The sequence below is a fragment of the Primulina tabacum genome, chromosome 8 (genome assembly GCF_025594145.1).
Source record: "Primulina tabacum isolate GXHZ01 chromosome 8, ASM2559414v2, whole genome shotgun sequence".
Taxonomy (NCBI): Eukaryota; Viridiplantae; Streptophyta; class Magnoliopsida; order Lamiales; family Gesneriaceae; genus Primulina; species Primulina tabacum.
In genome coordinates, this window is record NC_134557.1 from 1,362,930 (window position 1) to 1,390,441 (window position 27,512).

The 27,512-nt window shown below is 32.9% G+C and overlaps 1 protein-coding gene across 9 annotated transcripts; it reads left to right on the forward strand.

Moving 5' to 3' along the window:
- The first annotated feature begins 2,921 nt into the window (after positions 1 to 2,921).
- Positions 2,922 to 27,481, forward strand: LOC142552745 (sodium/hydrogen exchanger 8). Of its 9 annotated transcripts, none has more exons than XM_075662535.1 (23): positions 2,922 to 3,336; positions 9,481 to 9,531; positions 9,662 to 9,753; positions 11,335 to 11,412; positions 11,485 to 11,642; positions 11,807 to 11,908; positions 11,985 to 12,102; positions 17,712 to 17,764; positions 17,848 to 17,913; positions 18,808 to 18,852; positions 19,109 to 19,164; positions 19,279 to 19,463; positions 21,260 to 21,307; positions 21,493 to 21,600; positions 22,880 to 23,111; positions 23,572 to 23,874; positions 24,277 to 24,374; positions 24,453 to 24,584; positions 24,674 to 24,892; positions 24,999 to 25,205; positions 25,470 to 25,731; positions 26,403 to 26,717; positions 26,926 to 27,481. In XM_075662535.1, exons 1-23 carry the CDS (start codon positions 3,129 to 3,131, stop codon positions 27,246 to 27,248), a joined length of 3,459 nt encoding a protein of 1,152 aa, XP_075518650.1. In that variant the 5' UTR covers positions 2,922 to 3,128; the 3' UTR covers positions 27,249 to 27,481. The 9 variants fall into 9 exon arrangements, with proteins under 9 accessions (XP_075518650.1, XP_075518643.1, XP_075518646.1 ...); XM_075662528.1 differs by having other exon boundaries at positions 23,572 to 23,700; positions 23,791 to 23,874; positions 26,403 to 27,080; XM_075662531.1 differs by having other exon boundaries at positions 23,572 to 23,700; positions 26,403 to 27,080.
- The last annotated feature ends 31 nt before the right edge of the window (positions 27,482 to 27,512 follow it).

The window sequence follows — 27,512 nt, forward strand, 5'->3', positions numbered from 1 at the left end:
TACGGCTGTTTCAGCTAATTCCAGCCTGTATCCTATCCAAAATTTATTTTATTCCTATGCAAAAAATCATAATGAAGCTTTCTTTTACAAAACAATCTCACGAATATTTATCTATGAGATAAGTCAACTATACCGATATTCATAATAAAAAATAGTATTCTTAGCATAAAAAGTAATATTTTTTCATGGATGACCTAAATAAGAGATTTATCTCACAAAATACGACCCGTGAGACCGTCTCATATAAGTTTTCGCCTGAAACCTATATATATTTTACACACATTTTTTAAAACAAGTCTAAGGTTGTCTTTCGTGAGTAAATAATTTCTTTTAAAAGTGATAAATAAATTTCATTTCCAAAAATATTCCTACAAAATTTTCTTATGTTTAAAATATTCGTGAAATTTTGTATATTAACTTTTTATATGAATATTTAATATTTATGAAAATCAAATAACACAACTTCAACGAACGATGTTGTACAAGTATATATATATATATATGACGGAAAAATTAAAATTAATTCAATATCAGATAATCTGTTCAAGTACTTTGTTCAAGCTTGATATCTTTAAATTTGTTTTCTCACAAATCAGGGTAATTTCAGAATTAAATAAAAAACTATTTCCTCAAATCCACGTGTAATCTTATAGATTTAAAGATTTTTATAGAATTTTTGCACGTAGAAGGAACACGAATCATATTTAACAGAATTTAGAAGAAATCCATCTTAAAATGGGCTTTCCCTTTATTCTTTATATTTAAATAAATCTATTCACTTTAAATGGACCACTTGAACTATATCCATCCACAGCCCATCATAACTTGTATGTTGGCGGTTCGAGTTACAATTTATTGTGTGTTGTTTAGTTATATTTTTATATTATCTATATTATATTATTAAATTTTTTACAGTTTTTTTTTTTAAAGTTTTATCGTTCATAATATTTGTTGACTAATTTTGATTGTGTGAATCCATTAATAATTTTTGTACATCTCTATGTCTTTTTTTTTCGATTTTTTCTCTCATTTATTTAAAAGTTCGACTTATCTCAATAAATCTTATACAATTACTAATATATAAGTATCATATTATAATAAAATAATATATTTTTTTATACATAAATTATCAAACAAAAGAAAACTAATACGACATGCATCGCATGTCACGTAACACTGGTATCTAATTAAAGTTGAAACTTTTATAGTAACTAATTATTTCTAATTTATTTAGTGAAACCTCTTGTAGAAATACAATCATATCCTTATGCATCGATTGACTTATGGACGAGATGATGAATGATATATTAATATAAGGATTATACAATATACTTGGATAAGATAATGATGTAATGACATTAATCATTCGTATAACTTGAACCAAACATTGAACAAAAAATGACGACTATAATCAATCAATATCTTATCGTCCCCATCTTTATATGCTAGAACCAACAATTTCACGGTTTAAAATTCATTTTGTTAGTTCATAGATTGCAACACAGGCTATGTATGGCTAAGTTTCATTGGCCCCTTTGCGTTTCAAACAAATAAAAATTATGAAGCTCGATATTTCAAATGGGGGTTTGGCCTTTTGAAAGTGATGTATTCGTTGACTCACAATATTTGTCCTTTCGATAATATTTAAAAAATACGTCACGTTGATTAAAATTCACAAGAAGTCGTATGTAACGTCTATACTGTGAGTTGTATTTGTCTGTTAGGTACTACATATTATTCCGATGTTAAATAATTGTAGTGGCAAATTTCAACATATATTCATTGATATCGTTTAAAACTTAGGACGGATTGATAAGATGTCGTAGACAATACGATACATGCATCTTATTATGAGAGTATTATTTGATAATGGTAAATGAAAACGACCGTCTTCATTTGAATTTTAAGCACAAAAACTTAGGTGAAGACGATCTCAATTTTCACGCGTCAATTTTGTGAAATTGATATTATTCTATTTGAGTTATATATGAAACACTATTATTTTTTATGTCGAAATTATTATTTTTATAGTAAATATGAACATAACAGAGACATACTCTATTTAAATATGTTTACTTAAAAGGTTTTATGCCTCAAATTTGTCATAACTGTTTGTTTGACGAAATGCTGAAATCATAAATTGTAGCGGCGGTGGACTGTGTGCGTGTGTTTGTGTAAAAATAGAATAGTACATTGATATAAATCTGTGTGATAAATATTTATTTTTAAAGTATTTAGTTTAGTTAAGTTTTTGTCATTGTACAAAACCATTGAGATATTTCGCCAAATAAATCGATCATAAATATATCTATATATTGAAGATAAATATTTTCTCTAAATACTTTATTGTGTTGGTGAAGTTCTTTTCAAAATCCCAAAAATATGTGTAAAATTTTTTTTACTACAAACGTGTCTATATATATTATATATGCATTTGGTCCCAAAATTACTTTTTTTTTAAATTATGAGTGATGCATCATTTTTAAACATACTACCTGAAATTGTTATTTTAAAATATATATATGATTTTTTTTTAAAAAAAGTAACACAAAGTTACAAAATAATTTTTTTTTTTAAAGAAACGACAAAGTTCTTTATATGTTGATGATTATAGCATTTACAAGTAGTTAGATTATATTATTCTAGGAAACAAAATTTTTTTTTGGTAATTTTTAAAATTTATCATAAAAAAAATTAATTTCAGCGTCCAAAATTGAATTCCTGTATGTATATACTAATAATAACTATTAAAAATGACAAATATAAAACAATTTTATAATCATGGATAAAAGAAGAGTAAATAATATAATAAGAAAATGAAAGAGAAACTAAGAAAAGGAAGTGACACAGGTAAACAAGGAGAATTTTGCGGGAAAATATATAAGTGAGACGTGTCACTCGATGGTGGAAGGGGGAGAACAAAGCCCAAACATTTGAGTCCCACAAGTGACATGGATCCCGTGCTGCTGTCGCACTCTCACAGTCACAAGTTGCTGTCCTGCTTTATTTAAATTATTCTGTGATACAGGGGTTTGATTCGAGTTGATGGAAAACCCTCTATGAAAGTCTTGCAAATGTTATTCTTGAGAGGGTGAATCAATCTTCTGAAGTTCGTGGTAAAGATCAAAATGGCGTCAATTTTGACAGCCGGTGAACTGCCGGTTAAGCTGAGAATATTGGAAGAGAATTCTTCTTCATCTTCGAGGCCGACTGACGCTGTGATATTTTTTGGAATAAGCTTGGTTTTGGGAATCGCATGTCGACATGCGCTCCGGGGTACCCGAGTGCCGTACACTGTAGCTTTGCTCGTTATCGGAATTGGTTTGGGTGCCTCAGGTTTGTGTTGATATGCAGTTGAATATTTTGCTTAAGTTTTTATTTTTTTTATTTTTTTTTGTATGAACTGAATGCAAAATCTCATATGTTACGAGTAATCAAGTTTGTATGCAAGCATATTTGTCACCGCTCGAGATCGGAAGTTAGTCAACGCACATAATTGTTAAATAATAAATTTCGTGGTACAACTTGAACTAAGCCATGAAATGAAATCGTCTTTACAATAGTAATTCTGAAAACGATAAAAATACGCTGAAAACTTTTACAACTTGAACAAAAAACTTAAAAGAACATAAATTTAATTAAACTTCTTCATGCGTCCAATACCAACCCCAAAACTGATGTCTGATTATTCTTCCTCTATTTATTCTTTTGACTTATCTGAGGAGGATAGAGCAAGAGGTGAGTGATATGATCGTCACTCAGTAAACGGGGGCCGTTTGTGCAGATACATAACAAATACAAATGAATTTCGAAAAACACATATCATATCATGCATAACATGATTATCATAACATGTCATCATCATAACCATAAATATAATTTTGGCTTAGACAATGATATTCATTTACTTTTCATGGTTTATTGATATCAATCCCTAATTTTTACTCATCTAAAAGGACGAGACTGTATAATGGTTACAATCTCACCGTGTAAGGGCCATAAAAATATCTCATTTTGGGATTCTCACTCATATCCAATTGAATCCTCACAGTGCGAAAATATAAAACATACGATAATTGTATCAAGAAAGAGTAGAAGAAAAATTACACTCGACCGTAATTTTCGAAAAACGAAAAAAATGCATAACTGAAAGTATACTTTTAAAACAAGTTCATTTATCTTAGACCTGAAAGAAAACATGAAAAATTCGAAAACATAGAAGAATCATGCAACCAGCACTTCGAAAACCCAGCAGCATTTCGATCGGAAAATCAGTCGTTTTGCAAAATCCTTTTCGCCTTATTGAACTGTTGGATCCGGCTTCACAGTATGCTCAAAAGTACGTCAAATAAACTAGAAACGGTGAATATCGAGTTTGAATTATGGACGAAAAATCGTAGGTGTGTTGTTTTCGCCTAGAATCTGAGTAGTTTTCTTGCGATGTTATATACGAAAAACTAATATTTGGATTTGGCTGAATTTGGATATGTTATTCAAAATATATGAAATCATATTCTGAATGGTGGAAATTGGTTTCCGGGCACTCGAGCGATGAAAATAATTTTCCAAACTTGAACAGAACTTTGTTGACTGCACCAGAATTGGGAGAGTATTTTCGAAAATAAGAAGAGCAAAACTTGAAAATTTGAATGTAATATGAGGTGTAAATTTTGAATGGAAGCATGTCCTATTTATAGAGGGGTAACTGCTATCCAGATCGTGCTATTATCTTATCGTTTAAATTTTTGAATTTAATTTTGAATTTATGATAGATTATATCTCTTATCTATCTCATTATACTTATCCAAATATACACATATATATTCATTATCTCTTATCATTTATCTTTATCTTTTATTTTATTTCCCAACTTTAGAAATTATACACCCAAAATTTCGAATTACATATATATACATAAGTGTATATATCTAATATATCCTAATTTAAATTCTTGAATAATGACCTATTTATATATCTCAAAAATCAAAATATATGCATATTATCATATTAAATTTTGAACATATTGGATAATTGTACACAAAGATTTAATTATCTCGCATCATTTTATATAATCTTGAATACAATCTTTGATAATCTAGTACAAAATTTCGAGTACATGAATAATACACCGAATTTGAAATTTGCGGGTTTTACAATATTGCTCTAAAAGTTGCTTTAGTTGCGGAGTGTGGATTGCATTTCTGCTTATTATTCAAATTGCATGCTAGCTAGAGTGATGGATTATGCATTCATATAGGATGAACCGACAGTTAACATGTGGTGAATATTGTTTATAGTTTGGCAAATTTTGTCGACGATGGTTAAATAGTCGTCGGAAAAGAGAAATGAGTATGTTCTGCTTTAATACTCTGATTATTGTGTATTTGGTGCAAATTAATTCAATTTTATCAAAAATAAATGAGACTTCCTTAGAATAGGATCCACGACCGATCACCGATATAGTCAACTACTTGTGTTCCTTTCAGTGCTGCAAGATTGGCTGTTCATGCATATTTTTGTTTCATAATAACACACTGACATCAGAAATTGGCGTGACATTATAACCTCACTCACAGATGCTCTCAACCGTTCTATTTATAAAACTAGTAGCAAAGCAAGTGTGTTGCACATGTGTAATGAACTTAAATACATTATGCATATTGATCCTAAATTTGCAAATGAACGTAGACACACAATTTTTCACAAATTATTCAATAACAAATATTATTTAATATTTTATCTATCTTTTTAAACAAGCATCGTTTAGTTTCTTTAATCCTTTTTCTTGTATGATTTTCGAATCTTTCAGGTATTTTTTTTCATATTTTTATTTTATTTTTCTTGCTTATTTCTTTGATTAAATTCAACATTCATATCATCATATCTAATTTTCATGTTCATTTTTCGTCGTTGGATTTGATTTTAATTAATCTATTTGATACTTGCGTGTTTTTTTTCCTATGGTCTTCTTATTTTGTTTATTTGAGTCGTTCAGGCTTCAGGTCTAACTCCGTTTTATTTTTCTTGTTTTTTTGAATTCTGACTCGGTTTCTCCGCATATTATATTTATTTTGTATTATGAATATAATTAAGTGTATGAATTAATTGTTAATGATAAAGAATGTACGCCTGTATTTTGAAGTATAATGAATAGAAAAAATTGAAAAAAAATGGAGTGATTAAAATAAATGTGATGTATATATTAATTTTAAAATTATTGATATAATTACTTGATATAAAAATTAGGAGAAAATATATGAAAATGTAAGAGCAGATAATATATTAGAAAAAAACTCTCTTGAGGCAAGAGACGTAGATATATATTTTATTAGAGAGGCAAAAAAAATTCAAAATAATTCATCATCGGAAAAGTCCAAACTGTATTTTCTTCCAATGAAAAAAATTAACGAGATACTTCGTGATCTTTTGGTGCAAATATTAATATTTAAAATTTATGAAATGTTATTTTTATATTTAAGTCATAACATCATAAAAATATGAAAAATATGCATACAACAAAAACTAATTTAGAATATATACACACACAAAATATATGTAATCATTAAAAAATAATATATTGTAAAAAAATATTTTGAATAGTCTTAAATCTTACAAAAAAATTAAGATAATGTCACTACATTTTTAATTAATTTTGCTGCATTTATAAGTCCGTATAATAGTTAAAATTATCCTAAAAGATATAAAAACAATTTTAAAATAGTGAATAATGTCAAATATTACAAAAATAATTAAGAATTGTTAGAGAAAAATGACAAGAGATTTCAAAATTTTAAATTATAATTTAGAATTTATGATTCAGGGTTTGAAAAAGATTAAAATAAAATCAAATAATTTATTTTGTTCACTAAAACATTTTGTTAGTAAAAGTTTTCTTGAATAATTTCGATCAATTACTTGTCAATAAAACATTTTAGTTAAATTAATGTAATATTAATTGAGTCATGATAGAAATAAATCTTGTAGGATAGAGCTTTTGCCGCTTTACCAAAAGTTATAACTTGTGGTAAAAATGCTTAAACGTTAACTCATATCTTTTAAAACCGTACAGTAGCTCAAACGTCACGTTTTGATTGTTCTATCCAGCATGTATAATTATTGTACCCAAACAATTGCGCTATTTGCAATTAATGAGAATCGAACTCATGACATTAACTTGACACCGATTGTATAAACAGATATTTGTCGCTTTACCAAAGATATAGTTCATGGTAACGATACAACTCAAAAATTTTAAACGGTATAGTAGCCCAATCATCATGGTTCGATCCATGTATCCAGCAAGAACAATTATTGCACTCCAACAATTTCGCTCTCAATAATTACACTTCTTGTAACTTATGAGAAACGATCTCATGACTTTGGCCCCAATATATACCAATTGTATGATCATGCACTTGCCGTTTACTAAAAGTTATAACCGGTGGTAACGTTTGCAATGTTAACTAAAATCTCTTAAAATCGTAAAGCAACTCAAATGTCACGTTTCAATTGTTATACCTAACATGTACAATTATTGCACCTATCAAATCCAATATGAATGTTATTTACACGAAAAATCGTTTGTCTAAATCAAATATATTCCCTCTAATTACATAATTACATTGAACAAAAAATAATTTTAATTAATAATAATAATTTAAAGAAAAAAATTAATTGTTAGAATGACAACCCTATGCTCTCACATATGCTCGGTTAAGTTATAATCATAGTAATAAATAAATAAATAAATAAATATATATATATGATGATTTGTTGTCTTGTTTGTTCTTTTCAACATATTAATTAATTTCTTATTGTATATGACGAAATTTAATAAATAAAAAATAATTTTTCATATTTTATACATATTAATTTATCATTATATATGATGAATTTATAAATATATATAAAAAAAACTATTTTTCCCATTTCAAAATAACAAAATTGTTATTTAATATTAATCACTTACTAAGTTAACTAAGTTATGTTTACCAATTTATTGTACATTATTTTGAAATGGGGAAAATAGTTATATATATATATATATATATATATAAATTCATCATATGTAATGATAAATTAATATGTAGAAAAGATGAAAAATTATTTTTTATGTATTAAATTTCGTCATATACAATAAAAAAATTAATTAATTGGTTGAAAATAACAAACAAGACAACAAATCATATATATATATATATATATATATATATATATATATATTGTAGTAGAATAATGTTAATACAAGCATAATTTGTATTATGTTTAGAATGTAACTGAAAATTGGATAACAAAATATATAATAATAAGGACTTTAATTTTTAAAAATTATTATGTAAAATATTATCATAACACATAATGAATCATAAGTGAAATTACTAAATTATTGAGCTACTATTTATTTAATTATTACTTAAATCAATTTATTGGAATTTGTTAATATTTAACATTTCTTATCATCTACATAAAAATATCAAGAGTTTCACAAATTTATAGATATTAATTGATAAAAATAATTTAAATTAAATATATAAAATCATCTACATAAAAATATCAAGAGTTTAACAAATTTATAGATATTAATTAATAAAAATAAATTAAATTAAATATATAAAAATTATAAAATTCATAAAAAATAATATAATGTGTTTGTAATAGTATGAAAAAACTGAGAAATAGAGTTGAAGAGCTCACACATTTTATTAGTTTTATTTTAAAAATTAAAGCGGCTTACATATCCATACATGGTACCAGGTTTTCTACGCCTCGCAATGAGAGGTCAAAGTAACAAACCACAATTAAAAATAATTCATTAAAAAATAATATGAGGAAATTATTGTAAAACCGCAATCACGGATTAATTCAAATAATATTTTACGTTAAAAAAAATAATCTTTTAACATATTTCGATATCTAAATCATGTACGATGCTTCTTAGTTCATGTTTAAAAATCAATTTGTCATAAAAATGATGTATTTATATATAAAAAAAGAAAAAAAGATAAAAACATTAAATATTCATTAGCAACCATGAACAAATCCACTTATTTTAGTAACAATAAAGAAAAATCATTGGTAAATAGATGAATTCAATATCCATTAAGTAACTTAAGATGGACAATGAATTACAAAACATTGATTTAATTTACTAACTTATATGAACAAGTGTATAATAGAAAAAATTCACAATTAAAAATCATATATTTATACGTAAAATGACCATGGACTCAAATAAGCCATAAACCTCTCGATTTCATAATCATCTATAAGTAACATTAATACACCTCGTCTTCTCAATGCTAGGTGCATTAGATAAACTGTTCTGCTTATATTTCGCTGGCTACCTCTGCTATTCTTCAGAAATTCTGATTAATGATTTATTGTTGGTTACTGTGACTGGTACAATGTTTTAATATACTGCAAAACCATCTGGGCCAAGATTTTGGTCAAAATTTGATATTTCAACGAACTGGTCTGCAGAATATGGAACAAATCATCGCTTGGGGAAGATTGGCAACGGGATTCGTATTTGTAAGTTAGGGATATATACTTTTTATAAATAATCTAAAACTGATGGGTTGATGCATTTCAAGTAAAAGGCATCTTATTCGTTGGTTCTAAATCACCTGTTAATGATCGGCGATGCATCATCTTTCTGTAGGGGCTGATATCGATCCTGATCTTCTCTTGGCTGTGTTCCTTCCTGCCCTTCTTTTTGAGAGTTCTTTTCTGATGGAAGTACACCAGATAAAGGTCTCTGGCACAACCAAGTCGACTTATTTTAGTTGTTTCCTCTCCATCCTTCATGTTTATTAGTTTAATCTTGGTTGATATTTTTCGTGCAAATGAAGTGTCAGCCTAATTTTATAGTTGACACATATGAATTTTGCTTATTATGCGTTTGAAGTTCTAAAGGAGCATAAATTGTGTAGAGCTTAGCATTTAGCTTTATATCATTTATATTCAGGTAAGTTAAACTCTAGACTTGTACTGGTAGTTATAATTGTTTGTAAAGGGAGTCTATTCCATATACTTTAAATACTTAGATTTATATTTAATGCATTATATTATATGTTTCTGTTTATTTTTAATTTTTCATTATCTGACCTTGAGTGACATAGCCCCTGAGTGCATAGCACCTTGCTGAAGCCTCCTCTCCCCACCCTTCATTCTTCACCAAGGTTCACTCTCTATCTTAGTTGGAGACTGTTTTTAGATAGACTTTAACTTACTCTTTTGCTTTGTTTTTTATTTATAGATGCTTTCCCTCTAAGTTATTGTGTTCGTAGTAGTTATATATTGTTTTGTAATTTTGGTCAGGCTTGATCCCTCCTTTCTTTTCATAAAAATCTTTTGGCCCAATTAAAATATTTGTGCGGAATATGTGTTTCCTAATTTAGTCCATTTTAGATATTTTTTTGCTTAATCATTTGCATAACTTTTCATTATTTAGAGCACCACCTGATTGTTATGATATTCATCATAGATCTTGTACCGGAATTACAATTTATCATTTATTTGTCCATGCTTCTGTCTTCTATCATAAATTTACATAAATTGTTATCTGCACTTCATCATTTTTTTTATGCATAATGCTCCAATTTATCTGTTAATTTGGTTAATACATACTGAAGTGGAGAGCTTTCTAATCCAGTTATGGTCATTGTGGTATATGTCAAAACCTCATTGCAGTTGTGGAGAGTATAAAACATCAAAATGAAAGATGTAGATTGTGAAAGATTGATCCAGTTTTGCAATTACTGGGGTCCATATTCATTTATATGAGTTACAAGCTATATTATATACTTGAATCAATCAAGTGCCAATCAAAACCATATAAAATGCAACGTTTGTCACCTAATTTAATGGTTACAACAGAATTTTGATTAGATTCTTATGCCTCCAATTTTTCATTATGTTGTGAGTTGCCATTGTTTATTTCTCTTGATAAGCACCTTTATAACGGCTTGTCCCATATCTGACTCAAATAGAAAGTGCTTGTTTTTCGGAATCAATAATATGGGAATCCAAATATTTATTTTACAGTTGTTTTCAAATCTCTCTGCAGATATGCTCATCCACTGTTGGATTGTTTGAAAAGATCTGGGTTTAAATGGTAGTATGTGTTGTAAATGAGTAGTCATGTTTGGATTTAAATTGCTATTATCATCAATTTTTTAGGTACAATATTCCTTTTGTCATACTTTTCTAGCTCACCTTTGCGGCTTAGTAATTTTTATAAAATTGTGATTTATAACTCTATCATTATTCAGCACACTGAATTGAATATGTAATAGCGAATCACATGCATATTTTCCTCATCATTTTATGCAGAGGTGTATGATTCAAATGTTCCTTTTGGCTGGCCCTGGAGTACTCATTTCAACCTTTTGCATTGGGTCTGCTCTAAAGGTTTGCAGAATTCTGCTTGCTAATCTGTTGACCTTTTGTTTTTCATTATTCTGAAACATAAAGAAATTGTAGCTTGCTTTTCCATATAACTGGAGCTGGAAAACTTCGTTGTTGCTTGGGGGTCTCCTAAGTGCTACTGATCCTGTAGCTGTTGTAGCCCTCCTGAAGGAGCTGGGAGCTAGCAAAAAATTGAATACTATAATTGAAGGAGAGTCCTTGATGAATGACGGGTATAATGACCAATTAATGTCTGAATAGCTGACTGTATTCTGATTATCATGATCGACTTCTGACTTGGCTAGTTGGTCGACAGAACTGGCAGTTTATTTATTTTTTGAACCTAATTATCACGTTTTTTCACATTCTTAAAAGTATTTAGATATTTTTATTTCAGGACAGCAATTGTGGTCTATCAGCTATTTTATCGGATGGTTCTTGGCTGGAGGTTTACATGGGGAGCTGTTATAAAATTTTTGTCACAAGTCTCTCTTGGGGCGTATGTCTTTTTACCCTATATCAGGATATCATAATAAATTATATGTGTAATTTATTTGCTTCTTTTCATGGCACAGCGTGGGCATGGGTGTTGCCTTTGGAATAGCATCTGTCCTGTGGTTGAGATGCATATTCAATGATACAGTTATTGAAATTACGTTGACACTTGCCGTGAGCTACATTGCCTACTTTGTTGTAAGTACCCAACTAAACCTACAAACTTGAAATGCTTAGCATTCAACGACAAGTTTTTTGTACAAGTTTTGAGATATTTCTATTCAATAAGATAGATCATCAAGTATAATCATATATTTTTTGTCCAAAATAGTGAGATGTTACCTTGGCATTATTGTTGTTAGTAACTATAGTATATATATTATTGATATACTAGTAATGACACATCCTTACTTACGATGCATGAGAAAGCATGAAGTTGATATAATTGATGGTATAATCTTTGGATCAAAACAAATCTTTAGTTAGCAAGAAATATTCTTCTAAGGTAATGAATTGTATAGGTTTAAAATTGAATAAAACATTATTTATAAACAAACCCCATTTCCAATATATTCTTTGGCCTCACATAAATTGGTGTATTCGCCGTTTTTTACTCTCACTTTGTCTGTCTTTTTTGTGTGCATTTATTTGTGGTAATCAACTTGAAAGAGACGATTTGAGGGAATAATTCTTTTCTACTATTGAGATTGCTTTTATAGTAATTTACAGCATAATTACAGCCCAATATCAGGGATAAAATTACTAATTTAAAGGGAAAGAATATCAACCTAAAATAAAACTACCTAAAATAAACTTGACAACCTATTTACCATATTTACTTGATTTACACCTCAAACCTTCCCTAAATAATTCATATTCTCGACACTCCCCCTCAAGCTGGTTTGAAGATGTCTTCCATACCCAGCTTGCTCACTAACCATTCGAACTGTCTCTTGTATAATCCCTTCGTAAGTAGATCAGCTACTTGTTCCTTAGTAGGGACATAGTCCACACAAATCACACTATTGTCTATTTTTTCTTTGATGAAGTGTTTGTCGACTTCCACATGCTTTGTGCGATCATGAAATACTGGATTATGTGCAATTGAAATTGCTGCTCTGTTGTCACAATGCATCTTCATTGGCACTGACTCTGAAATCTTCAACTCTAATAATAATTTCTTAATCCACAAGACCTCACAAATTCCCTGTGCTAAGGCTCTGAACTCAGCCTCTGCGCTGCTTCGAGCTACCACATTCTGTTTCTTGCTACACCAGGTGACTAAATTGCCACCCACAAATGAGCAATATCCCGAAGTAGACCTTCTATCAGTTAGACTTCCCGCCCAGTCTGCATCTGTATAGGCTTCAACTTGCAGATGTCCCAGACGTTTAAACAGAAGACCTTTACCTGGTGTTCCCTTCAGATACCTTAGGATCCTGTACACTGCTTCGAAATGTTCTGACCCAGGCGAGTGCATGAATTGGCTGACTACACTCACTGGGGAAGGCTATATCAGGTCGAGTGTGTGATAAATAAATGAGCCTCCCGACAAGTCTCTGATAGCGCTCCCTCTCCTTTACAGATTCTGTCCCTGCTGGTTGCAGTTTGACGTTGGGCTCCATAGGTGTCTCAGCCGGCTTACATCCTAGCATACCTGTTTCAGTCAACAAATCAAGGACATATTTGCGTTGATTGACAAATATACCTTCCTTGGATCTTGCAAACTCCATTCCAAGAAAGTATTTCAACACTCCCAAGTCCTTGATTTCAAATTCTTTTGCAAGCCTCGCTTTAAGTTCTCCAAGTTCCTCGTAGTCACTCCCTGTTAAGATGATATCATCAACATATACAATTAACACAGCAGTTTTACCTTCCTTTGAGTGTTTGTAAAACATGGTGTGATCAGCTTGACTTTGAACATAACCAAGTCGCTTCACAGCCTTGCCAAAACGTTCAAACCATGCCCTCGGAGACTGCTTAAGACCATACAGGGACTTTTTCAGTCTACACACCTTGCCAAGTCCAAACTTTGGTTCAAAACCCGGAGGGAGTCTCATAAACACCTCTTCATCTAGATCTCCATTTAGGAATTCATTTTTAACATCCAACTGATACAAGGGCCAATTGAGATTAACCGCAAGTGACAGTAGTACTCGAATTGTGTTAATTTTTGCAACAGGAGCAAATGTTTCCTGATAATCTATTCCGTATGTCTGCGTAAAGCCTTTTGCTACAAGTCTTGCCTTATATCTCTCTACACTACCAACCGCTTTGCTCTTTATTGTGAAAACCCATTTGCATCCTACTATCTTCTGATCCTTAGGTGCTTCAACAATTTCCCAAGTACCATTCTTCTTTAAGGCCTTCATTTCTTCGAACACTGCTAATCTCCAATTCGGGTCCTCCAGTGCTTCCTGAATGTTTCTAGGCACATCATGTTTCGAAATATTAGTAGTAAATGCCTTATGTGTTTCGGATAAATGATCATAGGTTATATATCTGGCAATGGGGTATTTGGTGCAGGTTTGAGTACCTTTTCGAAAGGCAATGGGAAGGTCCAAATCATTTTCTTGTGGGACAATTGGGGTTGGACTCTCGAGACTGACATTGGAAGGCTCAGGAATAACAGATAGAAGAATGTTTTTCTGTGAGTGAATGTTTTTCTGTGAGTGATGGAGAAAAGAGGTACCTGGAGTATCCATAGTTCCTTTGCCCGGGGCTTCCAATGAAGCTTGTGCTGGAATGATTAATTCATCTCCGCTTCTTCTGAGGACATTTCTCCTAGAATAAACCACAAGTTCAAGGATATTTCGGTTCTTCTCCATTCGTAGTATTTCCTTTTCCGACAGACCAATTTCACGGTCGACAATTGTGGATTCAGACTCCCCATTTTTTTCATTTTGAAAGTCAAGAGGTTGGTCAATAACCAAATTTGGAAGAGGTTCGGATATTTCCCAAAAATTTGATTCCCTTAGATTATTCTCCCCCTGAATTAAATTTTTGGTAAAATATGGTTTTGTTTCCATGAAGGTGGCATCCATTGTCATAAAAAAACGTTTCGTGAGAGGATTAAAAAATTTGTAGCCTTTGCGATTTGCAGCATATCCTAAAAAGACACATTTTTCTGCCCTAGGATCCAATTTCGATCGGGATCTTTTAGGTATGTGTACATATGCGGTGCAGCCAAATATTTTTAGTGGTAAATCCGAATTGATTCGAGATTCCGGAAAAAAAGTTTTCAAACAGCCCAGCAGAGTGATGTATTTTAAAACTCGTGTGGGCATCCTATTAATCAAATATGCTGCATTTAAAATTGCATCTCCCCACAAGTATTTTGGTACATTCATGTAAAACATTATGGCCCTAGCAACTTCAAGTAATTGCTTGTTTTTCCTTTCCGATACCCCATTTTGTTCTGGAGTGTCAGGACAGGTTGATTGATGTAATACGCCATTTTCCTTCAAAAAAGTCTCTACATATTGATTGAAATACTCTGTTCCATTATCGGTTCTCAAAATGCTTATTTTTGTCTGAAATTGGTTTTCAATCAAATTGTAAAATTCTTTAAAAAATTTTCCAACTTCAGTTTTTTCGCTCATTAAAAATACCCAACACAGTCTAGTATGGTCATCTGTAAAAGTTACAAACCATTTTTTTCCAGATGATGTAGTTACCTTTGAGGGTCCCCACACATCACTGTGAAATAAGTAAAAAGGTTTTGATTCAAGATAAGGTTTAGAAACATATGTTATACGTTGACTTTTTGCAAGAACACAACATTCACATTGAAAGTCTAAGTGATTCATTTTTTTTAAACAAATCAGGAAATAAATGTTTCATATATGAAAAACTGGGGTGGCCTAAACGACAATGCCAGACCATTATTTGATCACGAACAGAAAGGGAACTAATACTACTAAGCCCTTGAACAATTTTATTACCAGGTAAAATATTCTCAAAACAGTAAAGACCATTAACCATTCTAGCACTGCCAATCGTCTTCCCCGAGCTCCGGCTCTGAAAAATACAATGAGAGTCACAGAAAACCACACGACAGTTAGAATCTTTGGATAATTTGCTAACTGACAAAAGGCTGCAGGTGAGTTTAGGTATATAGAGAACAGACTTAAGGTCTATTTTTTCAGAAATTTGGACCAAACCTTTTCCGACAATAGGTGAAAAACTCCCATCTGCAATCCTAACTTTTCTATTTTCAGAATACGGTGAGTATAGTTTTAACAAGTTCAAGGAGTTGGTCATATGATCAGATGCTCCAGAATCAATTATCCATGGAGTAGAAATTCCGAAACCACACGAAAAGGCATTTATTTCGTTACCTGTATGTGCCACGGAGACACTAGGAGCACTGGACGATGAATTAGATTTTACCGGTGCTAGAAGCTGCTCCATCTGCTCTTTGGTGATGGTGCTGGCAGTAGTCTCGGCCTCATTTGCAGTGGGAAAGGCACGGACAGTTTTCTCCCCTGTTCTCCCCTTGAAGTTGGCGGGTTTGCCATGAATCTTCCAGCAGGTTTCTCGGGTGTGACGCGGCCTGTTGCAATAGTCACACCATACACTTGGTTTCTCCTCTAGTTTACGTAGGTTGGCAGCACCTCTGTGCACGTTTAGGCCTGTAGAAGTAAGAGCAGAACCTTCAACGGTAGCAGCAGGTCCCTTCTTGCCGAGCATAACATTCCTCCGGCTCTCCTCTCTCCTAACTTCAGAGAAGACTTCGCCGAGGGATGGCAGCGGCCTCCTACCGATAATTCTCTCCCTCACCTCGTCGAACTCAACATTGAGGCCAGCCAAGAACTTGAAGATACGATCATCTTCCACTGTTTTCTTGTGGTGCTGTCCATCTTCAGCATTCTTCCACTCATAAGCATCAAAGAGATCAAGGTCCTGCCAGATTCTCTTCAAGGAGTTGAAGTACTTGGTGACGGTTTCTTCTCCTTGCCGTAATTCACCAAGTTTGAGAGTCAACTCAAAAATTTGGGACTGATTCCCTAAATCAGAATACATCTGATTTATATTTTCCCATAACTCATATGCCGTAGGAAAACACATATAATTTGCGCCAATCTCCTCTTCCATGGAGTTTACCAGCCACGTCATTACCATGTAATTTTCTGCATCCCATGTAGCATACATTGGGTCATCTTCTGACGGAGCTTTCTTGTCACCCGTTAAATATCCCGTCTTTCCTCGCCCCCGGATATACATTCTCACCGACTGAGACCATCGCAAGAAGTTGTCGCCGTTCAGCTTGATGGTGGTTATTTGAACAGGGTGTGAATCAGATGTTGTTTTTGGCAGATCTCTAGTCACTGTGGGTTGTGAGAAAGACTGGGGAATGGTGGTGGATTCGCTAGAATGTTCAGACATGGTTCTAGCTTAGGGTAATGGCGCAAAAAAATTCTGGGCAGAAAAGGGTGGCTCTGATACCAACTTGAAAGAGACGATTTGAGGGAATAATTCTTTTCTACTATTGAGATTGCTTTTATAGTAATTTACAGCATAATTACAGCCCAATATCAGGGATAAAATTACTAATTTAAAGGGAAAGAATATCAACCTAAAATAAAACTACCTATAATAAACTTGACAACCTATTTACCATATTTACTTGATTTACACCTCAAACCTTCCCTAAATAATTCATATTCTCGACAAATCATCCAATCAAGTTAATATTCTACCAAATTTAAATTACATTTCCTTGATCGTCCTGTTATCAAAGAGTATGAAGCATTTTCATCCCTTGCTTCTTCTTGATCTAAAGCTGATGTCAAATAGTTTACCAGGCACAAGAAGGAGCTGATGTTTCTGGCGTTTTGACCGTCATGACTTTGGGGATGTAGGTTTGATTTTTATTTGCTTTTATCAGAACAGTGATAGTACTTGCACAAACGATTATCCTAAAGTCACACTTATTGATAGGTTCTATTCTGCTGTGGCTCGAACTGCCTTCAAGGGCGAAAGTCAAGAAAGCTTGCATCATTTTTGGTATTTTTCCCTTGTCAATTTTTATCATCAAACATAATACTATGTTTAAGTTATTCGTTGCACATATTTTATCATTTTTTATTTCTGTTCTAACTCTGGACGCATGGTTTTTTCTCAACCATAACTAATATTAATATTGAGAATATCTAATACAAAGTCTCATAAAAATAATCAATGCAGCAACATTAGAATTTATGAAAATTAAAGTGTCTCTTATGCCCAAAAAGTGCAGTAGTTACCTGCGACTTGCGTCAGGTTTTATTTTTTTAATAAGATTTTTGTTGTAGTTGATAGGATATCAAGGATTTGTTGGGTTAGTGATGCTATATGTGTGTGTGTAAGTGCACGCGCGAAAATATAATGTAAAATATGTATTTGAAATAAATTGAAATATATATTTGGGAATAAAATGGAAATGTAGTAACAAGGATTGTGCTAAAAAAGACAAATACTTAAAGATGAGTGTTGTTATGGATTGATAGATAAGAGCAGTCAAGATTGGAAAGCGGGCGTTGATGAGTACTCATACAAAAATGGAGCAAGCTAAAAATGAATATATTAGGGAAGAAGTGAATTGGAGTGATTGAAGGGAGAAAGATAAAATGGTAGGCTCAATCACAAGGAGAACGTACAAAACTTAGCTTGGCTAGAATTGTTATGTATGTTTGTAATGATTTTAGAACTAAACCTTTATTTAAAAGCTCCAGAAACAATGGAGTGCTCTATGACTGGTGATTTCATATGAAAGCAATAATATAGTCATCCCTCGTGGATTTTGTGAACTTATCAATTGAACCATTTGTACGAGTTTCTCTAAGTTCAACATTATTTAAGTTATCTGATTTGCTGATCAATTCCAGGATTGGGTTTTATGACATATTAAATCTGTTTCAGGGAAATGGTTGCTTATATTGCCAACACATTAATCTTCATCTTAAGGTAAAACATGTATCATCTCTCAAAATTTTTCTTTTGTGTGTCATCTCAACTTTGGATCCAGTGACTTTTTCCTGTCTGGGATGGCATTGAATTCTTAACTTTGACGGAACAAACTAAGCAGCTTTTTGTGAGACCACAGATGTTGTTTAATGATTTAAGTTCATATTTATGGATGTGACAAAATTCTTTTGCATCAATACGCTGCTGAAATTACTGGCTGACTTGAGAGAGCATGTTTACTTTTTTGTCTTCGCAGTGGGGTAGTCATAGCCGTGAGTTTTCTTGGGGGTGACGGCATATATAAAACTAATGGTAAATTCTTTTCCTTTTCTTAAATTAATTCACACTAAGCAAGAACATGTGGAATGCTGTATTTTTTATTATTGTTTTGTTTTTCTCCTGCTAAAGTTGTTTTTTTTTTCACAGAACATTCTTGGGGTTATCTATTCCTTCTGTATGTGGTTGTTCAAGTAGCCCGGGTTGTTGTAGTTGGACTATTGTTTCCATTTCTCCAATATTTTGGTTACGGTCTTGATTGGAAAGAAGCTATTATTCTTGTGTGGGCTGGTTTGCGAGGGGCCGTGGCATTGTCCCTTTCGCTCTCTGTTAAAGTGAGTTAATCTAAGCATCTTTTAGATGGTATTTTAGTCCTATCTTATTTATATGTGGTGTATTTGTGAATGAATTAGGATATCCATTTTTATATGAGTGGTATTATCCATTCTAGATTATTTCAAGTATAATTTTTTTAATGTGAAAACATTGTTTACAGAAATAAACCAAATGGTTGGAGATTTCATAGGCACTACCTTATTCTTAATCTTGCTTTATTTAGGTTGGATATTTTAAAAACATACTTTTACATGTTTAAGATGAGGCATGCATGTTAGTGCTCGAATTTTTACAGTTCAATTAAATTTAGTTATTAGTAGCAAGTCAATAGGCAGTGACAGGTGGAATGGTAGAGTTTAATGAGGTGGAAATAATGATCAGAAAATTGTAAGTGTGGGCAGTATGGAGCTTGTAAAGCAGTTGGGAAATGTAATGTCCCCTAATCTAAGGGTTAAGAAGTTGGAAACGAACAGTTAGCAACTAATAGTTACTAATGCGGCAGATCAAGTTAAAGAGTCAACAATTGGTAAATAGTCGAGAGCTTGGCAATTCCTACATATGGAAGTCCGATTACCTTTGAATCATTTTGGATTCAGTAAATGCTTAGTGGTGAGCTAAACCACCCAAGAAGTTGGAACTCAGTAGTCAGGAAACGAACAATCCATACTCAAACGTAAAAAGAGTGATTACATAATCGAAGTTAAAACAGAGTCAAATGACAGAAGTTGTCCAAGGATTAGCAACAATGACACCGAGACAATGTAACTTGTTTTAGGCAGAGCAAATTACATGAGAGATGAACCTAACCAAGAAGATGAATCAAACTGACAAGGAAGTGCGAGCTGCAAAACAAGCTAACTTGCAGAGAGAGTGCTAACTGATATTTAGAGAAATTTAACGAATCAAAGATAATAAGACCGGTAAAATATAAATAAACATGTGAAAGTAATTCAAAAGGAATAACTGTTAGCATGTAATCGTTATAGATGAACAATCAAGCGAACGGTAAATACAAGCGAATAGAAGAGAGTATAAATGGGAGAAGCATGTGATCCGAGTTTGGTTAAGACAGTCTAGCGGGACTGAAAAAACAAAAGAAGCAAAGTGGTCAGTAGACATTAGAAGTTGGAAAGTACAAGAAGATAACAAAGTCACGACACTGTAGAGACAAAGTGCAGCAAGCACGCAAAATTTGGCAATATATGATGTGATGACACGTGCATCGAAAATATAAAATAAGTTTCCTCAACAAATTGTGAAAGCTAAGTTCCAATTTTACGGGGGATCCGAAAAATGATGTCCTGAGTCCCAATGACCGGTTAATGCCTGTGTTTTCAAAGGCCAGCTCTAGATACAACCACATAACCTGTTATGTGCTTTTATTTAGTATAAAATTAATTTATTTTAGTGATTCTCAGAAATTTTAGATCTTAGCACTTCGTTTAAGATATGGCTTAAGAAAAACGTACTTTTAAGGTCTTCATGATATGCTTTTGTTACCGCTCTCTCTGTAGGAATGTATTTTACTTAATATGCAAAACCTAATTGTTCAATTGTGTTCCGTCATTTCAATTCTGAATTTTTATCGCATAACATGGTTATTTTTTCCCATTTCTGATGGGGGTCATATGTTTAGTGGGTGTTTTTCGTGATTAATTCTTCATATCATTTTACAATATGCTCCAAAACTAAAGTTATGATTATTTTTTATTTATACCTTTTTCTTTACTTTCTGTTTGCAATATTTGTACCTAGTTTTATCTTTTTCTTAGTTTTTCCTTTATTGATGTTTCAGCGTACCAGCGTTCACTCTACATTTATAAATTCTGATACTGGAAATCTGGTATGTCTTATAAAATTCAATGTCAACTATATGCAAATTCCCAAGTAAGAATGTTTTAACATATCCAATGGAATATATATATTTCTCTTACTTCTTCAACACATAACGCCATAGGTGTTAATGATTTTATTTATGTACGTATTTGCTTGAGTTCTAATAAATCTTACTTTTTATCGCTTTTGCAGTTTGTATTTTTAACGGGTGGAATTGTGTTCCTTACGCTTATTGTGAATGGATCAACAACGCAGTTTGTTTTAAGTGCTCTTAACATGGATAAGCTATCGGCAGCTAAGGTAAGGTTATACTTACATGTGTTATTCAGTTTCGAACACGGTGAATTTCGTCAATCATGATAGCGCAAATGGGAGTCACAAGGTTATAATAACTCAATCATGTAAGATAAACAGTGTCCAGCTGTGGATTGTGTATATACAGAAGTGGGCCAAGTGGCTGTTTAAACTTGTTGAAGTAATGCCTTAGAAATAGTAGAGCTGTGATCAATTGTACTGCGCTGACAGTACGCTGGGATCTACAGATATTAACTGATAATTTTGTGGCTTAACATGTACATTTAACACATCGAACATTCCTCAAGAATTTGTGGGGAAAACCTCCGTTTATGAAAAAGGTTTGCTTGAAATCTAGGTTTTCCTATTGTATTTCGGATACGTACCAAAATAAATTTTATCAGGAACTTTGCCAGGCGACTTTTAACAATCCCCATGCCAGAATATGTGGCAGAAAAGAACTATGACCAACATCTCCTCCTAATAACTGTAGCTTCTGGTTTCTCTCAAAGAAATGTTGCCACTCGCTTAAGTTAAATTGCGATGTAATTCTGTTATCATACTTTTTCCTGGAAAAGGCAACATAACAAATTAATATGAACGAAGAATCACGTTTTCTGTAATGCCATGTAGTGGTCCAGATTCTTTTTGTAATTGATCTCGTCTCTAAACACAGGGCTCATGATTCATAACCTCTAAACACATTTCCCCTTGTTTCTGTTTCTCAAACTTTTCAAGAATTGCATACAAATTCAATATCTAGTCGATAAATTATTGCCCAGGTTATTGCATGGTATTTCTAAATTACAAAATAACACAATTGTACTCTAGCTTGAAACTAACAATCATGGAGTAAAGTCCTCAATTTATTTCTAGATGGCAAATTCTAATGTATTTCGCTGAATATACAGTAGTCATTTAAATAGGACTTATCTTTAATTTTTAACTACTTTTGAAATGACTCTAGACCCTAAAGGCACTCTAATATTTTAGATTATATAATTTCCTAGTTCTCTCACTTTTATCACCTGCATCTTGTAATCATGCTCTAAACTACATTTTCAGGGCGTATTTGCGTCCACAGATATGTCTCCCAAATTAAACCTTTTAATCAACGTAATATGTTAAATTTATAAATGCACAGTGAAATGTACAAGTGTGCACAGCATTGGCTGTATGAACGGACTTGTGTGCACTTTATGTATCTGTGATGCTGGAGGATAAATAATTTCTTGTTACCCATGTAAACTATTTACAATTTTTTCGTTCTCACATTTTATGGCAGAAAAGAATATTGAACTACACAAAGTATGAAATGTTGAACAAAGCATTAGAGGCCTTTCGTGATCTTGGTGATGATGTGGAATTGGGACCTGCTGACTGGGTCACAGTTAAGAAATACATCGCAAGCTTGAATGATGTTAACAGTGAACACATACATCCCCATTCCTCATCTGAACCTGATGATAACCTTTATTGTATGGATTTAAAAGATATCCGCGTCCGCTTCTTAAATGGTAATCATTTTATACCTAAATTTCTTGAACTTCAATGCATTTCGTTATATTTTTAGTACTTAAGCCATTTGCTGATACCTGAAAAAGTGGTGTCTTCAACTTTCGTTTGTCACTAGTTTGTCTTTTTGTTCCGGTTACAATTTAAATCGTGTAAAGATGTGATATTTTCTGTTTTACTTTTGCCAATTCCAAAGCATGGGTCCTCGAGCTACTGTCAAAGAGCTTTTGTTTCTGGATATTATTACCTGTTAGCTTAGAAAGATTTTGAATTGACTTGTTCTTTTGCTTATTGTTCTCTTTATGTTATTTAGTTGAAATCTCATATTCATTGGGACTAATATATATGTATCAAAATGAAAAACATGAAATCTATCAAACACATAATCACTTAAATGCTACATAAAAATTTGTTTTTGTATCAATTCAGATATCTAAATGTTCGATATTATTGTGATTACAGGTGTTCAAGCAGCTTACTGGGTCATGCTTGACGAGGGAAGAATCACTCAAACAATCGCCAATCTCCTGATGTTATCTGTTGATGAAGCTATTGACCGGGTATCTGATGAGGCCTTGTGTGATTGGAAAGGTCTAAAGTCTTATGTGAATATTCCAAAATACTCCAAGATTCTTCGGTCAACCATAATCCCTCAAAAGCTTGTCACGTTGTTTGCTGTAGAAAGATTAGAGTCAGCATGCTATATTTGTGCTGCCTTTCTTCGTGCCCATAGAATTGCGAGACGGCAACTACACGACTTTATCGGTAAAAAATTATCCGTGAAATATTATTAACAAAAGCTATTGCATTTAAAGAAAACTATCTTCTTCTGATTAGATTTCAGATATTTTTGATATTATGTAAATTCAAAAAGTTGTTTTCCATTGTTGGAGCAGAACTCTGAAATGAAGATTGAAGAGTTTTTGATTTTCGATTTTCCGCAGCTTCATCAACTACTTTTGGTTTTGATCTATGTGTTTCCAGAATTCCTGTTGATCTCTTTCTTTGGGAGGAAAGTTAGTGCTTAACAAAAATACTACAATGGTAGAATTGCTCTGAGAAGTAAAAACTGTACAAACTTGCCAAAATATCGACCCTACAGGCCTTGGTTCTAATGATTCAGTGAAGCATTTCTTAATTTGCTCACACATGCATTTATCCCCTTAGGAAACAGTGAGATTGCTGCAACAGTTGATAGAGAAAGTGAGGGGGAAGGTGAGGAAGCAAAGAAGTTTCTGGAAGATGTTCGTGTTACATTTCCCCAGGTATGTAGACCGTATATTTTTGCACCTGTAGTGTTGAGTTTGTTCCCCCTAAGATTCATAAGCTGGTAACAACTTCAGGTGCTGCGTGTTGTGAAAACAAGACAAGTTACGTACACTGTGCTGAAACATTTGATTGATTATGTTCATAATCTAGAGAAGATTGGCCTATTAGAAGAAAAAGAGATGAGCCATCTTCATGATGCTGTCCAGGTAAATCACGGTGATTTATTTTACATGCATCTTTATTTGTTCTTTACCTTCTGGAGATCACACTGACAGTAAATAAAAATGTTCTGCAGACTGACTTGAAAAAGCTGTTAAGAAACCCACCTTCAGTGAAAATCCCCAAATTATGTGATTTGATAACCGCAAATCCTTTATTGGGAGCTCTACCTTCCGCAGTATGTGAGACTCTAGTGGCATCTACCAAAGAAATAATAAAACTAAGTGGTTCTACACTTTACAAGGAGGGATCCAAGCCAGCTGGTATCTGGGTAATTTCGAGTGGTGTGGTCAAGGTATTTAGCGATACGTACTTCGTACAATTGATATGGTTGTATATTTCAGCCCAAATCATCCGATGTCATCTGTTATTGTCTCATGAATGAGTTTATATAATTGCAGTGGTCAAGTAAAATTACATGTAATAAGCCTTTATTGCACCCAATTTTTACCCATGGAAGTACTTTGGGCTTGTATGAAGTGCTTGCGCAAAAGCCTTACATCTGTGATATTGTCACTGACTCTGTGGTGCTCTGCTTCTTTATCGAAACTGAAAAGATCCTTTCTGCACTGAGATCTGATCCTGCAGTGGAAGATTTCTTTTGGCGGGTATGATGTTAGTGTTTTTCTTACAGCTTGTGCAACACTTCAAGTTCCATTTATCTCTTTGTTGCATGCCATTTCATGGATATATTATTACTTGGGAATAAATATAGAATTTCTCATCAGCATTCAGTGCAAAATAGTCCTTGGTGGCCATCAGTTTTTTCGTATCAGCTGATAAAGCTTAACTTTATTCAAGTTGCCATTCAAATAGATTAGGAGGTTGGTCCCCTAAGTCAACTATGATGAAACTGACCCCATTATCTGCAGGAGAGTGTCATTGGTCTTGCCAAACTCATACTTCCTGAAATGTTTGAACAAATGGCAATGCCAGATATAAGAGCACTCGTGGTAGAAAGATCAACGATGAACATATACACACGAGGGGATAGTTTTGAAGTACTCCATAATTCTGTTGGTCTCCTGTTAGAAGGATACATAAAAATGCAAGGTTGGCAAGGAGATTTGCTTACAGCTCCTGCAGTAATATTGCCATGTGTTGATCAAAATGCTCGGCGATCCGAAAATTTGGGTACCGGACTTGTTTCTTATTTAATCAACTTTCTTTGCCAGCACATAGTATACTAGTTTTAGATAGATTTGACAGAATGCTGCTGTGGTTTATATAATTTTCTATTTATGTTAATTTTATCTTTCATCGTTTTACCCTTATCCTGAGATCCTTGAATGCCATCTTTTGGTTGTTCATGTTGAATGTTGGAGGTGGTGATATCTAATATATATGATCATCAATTATGGCAAGATCCTGCCATGCCGAAACACCTAAAAATCGATCGAATTTATGTATGAAGTTAAATAATTTTTTGAACAAAATTCCCAAGTTTCATGTGTTTAGGAAATTCTCAGTTTTATGTTTCTCCGTGTCCCTTTTCACGAGTTCATTTTTTTTGTACTGCAACAGAGTTTTATCATATTTCTATTTTGTTTTGTTTATTGATGAATACAGTCCTATGATACGATTTTCTTTTGGATTCTGTCATTTGGTTATGCTTTGACAACTGCACAAGCAATTAGAAGCATTTGTTCACACTCAAAACAGTTAAACAGATAAAAGAGAGATGGATAGATAGCAGAGAGATATGCAGAATTCACTTTTTCAACATTCAGCACTTTTCATGTTTGACGTTCAGTTTATTCTCTCAACATTCCTTAGTTTCACTGTAGCGATTCTGTTAAATATAGGTGCCGGAGAAGGAAGTTTCTCTCAGCAATTATCACTATATCAGGTTGAGACTAGAGCAAGGGTGATCATATTTGATATTGCTGGATATGATCCCAGCAGAACCTTGTGCAAGAGGTCATCTTCAAGAATGTCACAGTCTGCAGATCTCCCCTCTGGATCTCTTGGTAGAGAGCAACATAGTGGTCTGATGAGTTGGCCTGAACAATTTTTCAATCCCAAACTTCATGATCTTGAAGCATCGAATCGACAAGGAAACAATTTATCTGCAAGGGCTATGCAACTGAGCATCTTTGGCAGCATGGTAGATATAACTCGTCTTTTATTCCATACTTTTATTTATTTGCTTCGAATTCGTTGAGATGACTCACAGTTTTTGAATCAAAGAGATATTGTGCGATTCCTATGTTGGTGGTTTATTCAGAAGGGGATGAAATGATTAAAAATCGATCCCTTCCAAACTTTGTATTTCAATCGATGGAATGATCTGATACTAACTTGTTGAAATGCTATCAACATGATTAGATAACTTTAGAAGACAACGTGCCTCAAGCTTCCCAAGAAGTAGGAAAATAACCCCGTCCCATAGCCAGTCATGTCCCACAGTTCCTCTGACTCATCCTCGACTATCTCTTGTTTCTGCAAAATCTGAAGGGTCTACTACATTGGGAAAGAGACTTGGCATGCAAGAGAGCAAAGTAGAAAGTAATGTTTTGCTGCTTGAAAAATCGCATAAGAATGAAAGTCACGCAACAAGAGATGACTCGAGCGATGATTCTGGCTGCGAGGAAGAACATATTGTGAGAATCGATTCACCTAGTAGGCTGTCTTTTCCTCATGCTTCATGAGTCCCTTTACTGGATTAATCTTACTTTATTTTCTCATTATATAGCATTGTAGAACATTTATATCAACATCTTGCTGATGGTTATATCTCTGCAATGTTTGGATGAGTGGCCGCAAAATGAGGCTGAGGCTGTGATTAATTAGCTTCAGTTCGTAGATGTGACTTCAGAATACGAAACTACAACCTCTGTGAATAACATACTCGAGTAAATATAATAAATTACTCGTGAAAAATGATGTCATCTAAGTGGTCACACTATCGTCTC

Coding starts and splice junctions, on each gene's coding strand:
- LOC142552745 (XM_075662535.1), top strand. CDS start 3,129: ATGGCGTCAATTTTGACAGCCGGTGAACTGCCGGTTAAGCTGAGAATA. Junction 17,914..18,807: donor GAAAGCTTGCATCATTTTTG/GTATTTTTCCCT, acceptor AATCTGTTTCAG/GGAAATGGTTGCTTATATTG. Junction 21,308..21,492: donor ATTCTGATACTGGAAATCTG/GTATGTCTTATA, acceptor TCGCTTTTGCAG/TTTGTATTTTTAACGGGTGG.